This window comes from Solanum stenotomum, chromosome 9 (assembly GCF_019186545.1).
Source record: "Solanum stenotomum isolate F172 chromosome 9, ASM1918654v1, whole genome shotgun sequence".
NCBI lineage: Eukaryota > Viridiplantae > Streptophyta > Magnoliopsida > Solanales > Solanaceae > Solanum > Solanum stenotomum.
Genome location: NC_064290.1, coordinates 46,355,579 through 46,362,933, shown reverse-complemented (window position 1 = coordinate 46,362,933; position 7,355 = coordinate 46,355,579). Strand labels below are relative to the sequence as shown.

The window sequence follows — 7,355 nt, the reverse complement described above, 5'->3', positions numbered from 1 at the left end:
TTTTCTGTGTATGTTGATTGATGAACAAATATTCCATTTTTCAAATGCTCAATCTGTAGGCCAAGACAAAATTTTGTCTTACCAAGATCTTTCATTTCAAATTCTTTTGTTAAACACTCAACGGCTTTTGAAAGCTCTTTAGGAGTGCCAATGATATTTAAATCATCAACATATACAGCTATTATAACAAAATCAGATCCAGACCTTTTTATAAAAACACAAGGACAAATAGGGTCATTTCTGTACCCTTCCTTTAGCAAAAATTGGCTAAGACGATTGTACCACATTCGCCCTAATTGTTTCAATCCATATAAGGATTTTTGAAGCCTTATCGAACAATTTTCTTGCAAATTTTTATATGCGTCAGGCACATTGTACGCTTCAGGAACTTTCATGAAAATATCGTGGTCCAATGAGCCATATAAATAGGCTGTGACAACATCCATTAGATGCATTTTAAGCTTTTCATGAACTGCCAGATTTATTATATACCTGAAGGTAATTGCATCCACCACTGGAGAATATGTCTCCACATAATCAATGTCAGGCCTTTGCGAAAAACCTTATGCCACAAGTCGTGCTTTATATCTGACGATTTCACCTTTTTCATTTCGTTTTCGCACAAAAACCCATTTGTACCCCACTGGCTTAACACCTTCAGGTGTTTGGACTATTGGTCCAAAAACTTCACGCTTTTCAAGTGAAGTCAATTCCGCTTGAATTGCTTCCTTCTATTTTGGCCAATCATTTCTCTATCTACATTCATTGACAGATTTTGGTTCAAAATCCTCACCATGTTGCATTATTTCAACAGCAACATTATAAACAAAAATATTGTCCACCACAATACTATTTCGATTCCACATTTTTCTCGTCGAGACATAACTTATTGAGATTTCTTCATTCTCATTACTTTCAGTTATTTGAACCTTCTTTGTGGTCTTATCATTTGTTATGTCTCGGGGCTCTTCTTGAGCAATTTCCTCTATGGTATGATCTTCATGATCATTTGTTCATTTTTTTTTCGGGGATTTTTATCTTTTGAACCAATTGGCCTACCACGTTTTAAACGTGATTTAGACTCATTTGCTTTAACAATTTGTCCTATCGGGACATCAACTCGAACTGAAGCATTTGCAGCTGAAATATAAGATTTAGTAACCCTTGGAAGGTTAGTAAATGCATCTGGCAATTGATTTGCAACATTTTGCAAATAAATCATCTTTTTAACCTCTTGCTCACATTGATTTGTTCGAGGATCCAAATGAGATAGAGATAATGAATTCCAATCAATCTCTTTTTCCAACTGTTTATGTTCTCCCCCTAATGTTGGGTATACTGATTCATCAAAATGACAATCAGCAAACCTTGCCGTAAATATATCTCCTGTCATAGGTTCCAAATATTTGATAATAGAAAGAGATTCATACCCAACATACACTCCCAACCTTCTTTGGGGACCCATCTTTGTGCGTAACGGTGGGGCAATTGGAACGTATACCGCGCCAAAAATTCTAAGATGGGAAAGATTTGGCTCATGACCAAAAACCAACTGTAATGGAGAGAATTCATGATAACTAGTTGGTCTTATGCGCACCAATGCTGCTGCATGCAAAATAACATGTCCCTATATTGAAACAGGCAACTTTGTCCGCATTAACAATGGTCTAGCTATCAATTGGAGATGCTTAATCAAAGATTCCGCTAGACCATTTTGAGTGTGAACATGAGCAACTAGATGTTCAATTGTTATTCCAGTGGACAAACAATAATCATTAAAGGTCTGCGATGTAAACTCACCAGCATTATCAGGACGAATTGTCTTTATTGCATAATCTGGAAATTGTGCTCTTAATCTTATTATTTGAGCCAACAACCTCGCAAAAGTCATATTACGAGTTGATAATAAGCACACATATGACCATCTTGTAGATGCATCTATTAAGACCATATAATATTTAAATGGGCCACATGGAGGGTGAATTGGCCCACATATATCACCATGTATACGTTCCAAAAATGCAGGGGTTTCAATCCCAACCTTAGCTGCTGTGGTTTAAAAACCAATTTTCCTTGAGAACAAGCAACACAAGAGAATTTCTTTGAATGAAGAATTTTCTGATTCTTCAAAGTATGCCCATGTGAATTCTCAATAATTTTGCGCATCATATTATAACCGGGATGGCCCAACCGGTCATGCCAAATGATAAAATCATTAGAATTAGAAAGCCCTTTGTTTACTATGGCATGTGATTCAACCATACTAATACTTGTATGGTACAATCCAGAAGAAAATGCGGGTAATTTTTCATGCACATATTTTTGCCCCAATTTTATTGTAGTAATATAAAGGTATTCAACCTTTCCTTCATTGGCAGTCTCAACATGATAGCCATTTTGGCGAATAACCTTGAAACTTAATAAGTTTCTTTGAGACTTACTACAGTACAATGCATTTTCAATAGTTAATATCGTTCCCCCAGGTAGTAGTAAGGCCGCTCTTCCAGAGCCCTCAATTAATTTTGCACTACCAGATATTGTATTAACATAAGCCTTTTTCACAATCAAAGTAGAGAAATATTTCTTTTCTCTTAAAATAGTGTGAGTTGTAGCACTATCAAGAAGACACATATCTCCATTACTCATCTTGAACCAATTGAAGATTGGGGAATTTTATTTATCTTCATAAAATAAAAGTACATCATAAGAAATATGAAAAATCAACAACTTTGCAAGAAAATAAAAGTACTTTTTTTTTCTGAATATAAAAACAACATAAGGAAAAACATAACAATAAAAAACACATAAATAAAACAACATAATTATTTTCCCCAATCAAATGATCAAACATTAATTTTGATCTCCAAAGAAGTCTTCAACTTCCAAATGAGTAATATCATCAAGGTCACCAAAATCATCATCTTTTAAAGCCAAATTTGCTTCAATATTGTCATCATATTTTTGTGAAGGCCCTGCCTCGGCATCATTTTTATAAGTCAAGTGTGACTCCACCCGAGCATTAGAAGAAGATGCACCATTTTTATTTCCTTTTCTTTTCAAGGAATCTTGATAAAGCCTAACAAAATGCTCAGCTGCTCGGCATTCATTCTTCCAATGCCCTTTCAAGCCACAATGATGACAATTGCCTCTTGAAGGATTGCTTTGAGAACCCATATTGTTCTCCCTTTTGTGGCGACCACCACCACGACGATTATTATATCGTCCTCTGCCATTGCCATGTCCACACACATTATTTTGGCCTTGATTTTTATTTTGTCTTCTTTCAGATTGGCCATGTGCTTCAACCTCATTTGCTTCCGGTAACGGAGCAGTTCCCGTGGGACGGGCCTCATGATTTTTCAATAAAAGAATATTATGTTGCTCAGCCACAAGAAGGCATGAGATCAACTCAGAATACTTTTTGAATCCCCTTTCACGGTATTGCTGCTGTAATACCAAATTTGAGGCATGAAAAGTTGTGAGAGTCTTTTCCAACATGTCCTCATCTTTTATATCTTCCCTACATAATTTTAATTGGGAAGTAATTTTGTATACAGCAGAATTATATTCACATATAGTTTTAAAATCTTGTAACCACAAGTGAATCCATTCATAACGAGCCCTTGGCAATACCGTTGCCTTAAGGTGGTCATACCTTTCCTTCAAACTAGTCCACAATTCAAGTGGATCTTTCACCGTAAGGTATTTAACCTTCAATCCTTCATCCAGATGATGACGAAGGAAAATCATTGCCTTTGCTTTGTCCTGACTCGACGTTGTATTACCGTTGGTAATAGTGGCACCAAGACCTTTAGCGTCAAGGTGAATTTCAGCGTCGAGTACCCATGATAAGTAATTATTTCCAGAAATGTCAAGTGCCACGAACTCAAGCTTTGATAAGTTCGACATGATAAACCTATCATAGAAAATAATTAAATTAGACTAAAATAAATAGTGAGTACACAAGTAATTAACAAAAATTTTTTTTTTCAATGATAATAACATGACACATGTTATTGTATAAAGTAACATCAATTAGTAACTTAATGTGTTAGTATCAAACTTCCGAGCAATTTAAATGAACATTCTGCCTAACATATAACTTAAATAATTTCTAGAAAAATTGCTAGACAAAATTAAAATTTAACTAATTTAAAATAACATAAACTTTTTGGACTTATATATTTCCATTGTTTAACTACCAAAAATATACACACACTGTTTAACACCTAATCATTTCATAATATGTAGTATATTATATTAGAGTGATTAATAATGAGAATTAAGTATATGAATACATACCAGAAGCTTAACTTGGAAAAATCAAAATGATATTAGAGTTTCGTGCTGATAACGTGTTGTAAAACTTAAGGACAAAAGAACAATATAAAGAGGAAGAGAAGAAGACTATAAGACAAGAGGAACAATATAAATTAACATTCTTTCTTTCAAGTGTATCCAACATTATTCTCAACACCACTATTTATAAGATTACATTGAGGAATACCAAAAGGTGTCATAAACATTACATTAAACCTTGAGAATTACTACCCATTAAGGAGGAAATAAACCTAGGAGTTATGGTCATCCAATTAACCATATTATCAACAACATTACTACCAATAAAGGATGAAATTAACCTAGGAGTTATGGTCATTTGACCACATTGTCAACAACATTACTACTCATAAAGGAGGGAAATTAACCAAGGAGTTATGGTCATCCATTTAACCACCAAAATGATTTACAACAATAAATAAATTGTTGCATAATTGCATTCATATGCAGTTTGCATTTAAATGTAAAAAAAATGCAATACAATGAATACTAGTAAGTTGTTACATAATTGTTAGAATACATAATTGTTCAAAATATTCCTGTATGCTAGTGGATGAAAGATTTCCAAGAAATTCTATTGGATTTTTCTATTTTGGTATAGAATTTGCATCTTCAATTCTGAAAGTTTTTTGAATTTTGAAAATAAACAATTTAACACTATTGTTGTAAACTCTCATTTTAAACTAACAAATTCTCAAGAGTAATTTTAATAATCATATTTGAAAAACACGATTTACTCAAATTAGTTAAGTTGTATTTATATTTTTTTTTCAAGTTCACTGAAAAATATAATGAAATGTAATATATAGCAAATTTGGACTATAGCTACATATTGTAACTATTGAAACTGTAACTAAGAAGCTTTAATTAGGGTCAAATATTAGCTGTTTCTGAAGAGGGAAACTTCCAAAAACAGCAAATATTAGGCCTTAAATAGGACTCCTTAACTACAGTTTCACTCATTATAGTTTGCAACTATACTTTTGTTTGCTACGCATTTGTATTCATTATATTCTTTTGTTGACTGTGGAGAAAAAAATACAAATATAAATTGATTTGTATCAAAATTAATACATATTAGAAGGACAGAGAGGCGAGAGGCAAGCAAGATCGAGAGAGGGAGGAGAGAAGCGAGTGAGATAAGGAGAGGGAGGAGAGAGGTGAGCGAGTTCGAAAGAGGGAGGAGAGAGGTGAACGAGATCGAGAGAGGGAGGAGTGAGGAGTGAGGAGTGAGGATGAACACATGTTGTATTCATTGTATCACGAATACAATTGATACATAATACAAACATAATTAATACAAAATACAACCACAAATTTTCGAATACAAATTGATATAAAATAAAATGTGAAAATTTCATAGATGACATATATTAGACTAATATTTTCAAGTTATAGCAATAGAATTAAACGTTCAAGTTGTAACAATAAAAAATTTAAGGTTGTAACAATTTCTTAAAAAAAAAAGCTTTTTAAAATAATTGTAAAAATTTGTTTTGAAAAAAATAAAATAATTCGTTTCTAAAAAAAAAGAGGTAAAAAAAGGGAAACAAGTGTGTTAATTAAATTTGAATTGATTGAAGATAATTACTAATTAGCATAAATTAAGGAAATTCAAACTAATTAAGAATATTTAGTTTCCTTATTTCACTCTAATTTGTTAAAATTAATTAAAAATTCTGATTTCATCCATTTTCTTCCACGTTTCTCTCTCTTCGATTTTTTCCCAAAAATCTTGTCACTCTCATCTAATTCATATTCGTTTTTATTCAATAATCTTTATTTTCTAGACGGCTTCTTATTAGTATTAATAAAACATGGTGGTAGATGGGATCATTCAGGTTAGTGTTCTTTGCGATTTTTTATTTGTATTGTAATACAAACCAAACGTTCAAAAAAATTATGAACAGTGATTCTGAAAAAAAAAATATTCAGATTTTGTTTGTGAATAATAGTTTTAATTATGGCGTTTTTGGTATGAATATTCACTTTTGAAATTACATAAAATTTGTTTGAAATTGGTATAGATTTTTGTTTGAACATTCATTTTTTTGTATGTTTCTGGTTAAAAAATTACATAAAATTTATTTGAATTTGGTATATTGGTTATACCATGTTGGTACGATTTTAGAATTATATTTGAATGAATTTCGTACACTATTTGTCTAATAAATGACAATTAATAGTTAAAAGTGGTATTATTTTGGTATTATAGTGGCATGATTCTGCTGTGAAAAAGTGACGACTTATGTCATGAAATAGGTATGAAAAATGTGCATGATAATTATATGAAATTTGTATACTGATTTCAGATTTTTTGTTGTGTATAATAATTTGAATTATGACGTTTTTAAAAAAAAATGTATAATGATATATTTTGGTATGAACATTGAATTTGTTCATTATTTGTCTGGCGCATTTTTTTTGGTATATTTTTGGTTAAAAAAATAGATAATTTTTTCTTTGGAATTTGTGTAGTTATACTACCAAGCATGTATGACAATCGATAATGTTTTGGTATGATTTTTGGTTTGATTGAATTTTTTTTTGGCATTATATTATAATGAATTTTGAGAATAATAATGTAATGAATTTGGTATACTGTGTATTAAAGAAATGACAATTAATATTTCTAAGTTGGAATTATTTTGGTATTCTAGTGGCATGATCTTGGTATGAATAATTGATAACTTTTGGCATGAAATAGGTAAGAAATGTGTGAATAAGAATTGTATGAAATTTGTACACTGATATAACATATGTGTTTTTACTTTTGTATTCTGTAATAACATATGAAATTGTTTTAAAATAACATATGTATTTTTACTTTTGTATGAATTTTGTAAGCATAAAAATGGTATGAAATTTGTATATTGATATAACATATGTATAAAAGTTATTTGTACTTTTGTATGATATAATATTGACACAATAATTTATGATGAAACAGAAAAATATGCAATTCAAAAAGTGTCGGAGCAGAAATTATTGTCGCCTGGTCCAAAAAGAAATGGAGG

The 7,355-nt window shown here is 31.2% G+C and overlaps 1 protein-coding gene across 1 annotated transcript; it reads right to left on the bottom strand.

Annotated features, from left to right (window-relative positions):
- Nucleotides 1–2,850: 2,850 nt before the first annotated feature.
- Nucleotides 2,851–3,909, bottom strand: LOC125877586 (uncharacterized). Its single transcript, XM_049558835.1, has one exon. It carries the CDS (start codon nucleotides 3,907–3,909, stop codon nucleotides 2,851–2,853), a length of 1,059 nt encoding a protein of 352 aa, XP_049414792.1.
- Between the last annotated feature and the right edge of the window lie 3,446 nt (nucleotides 3,910–7,355).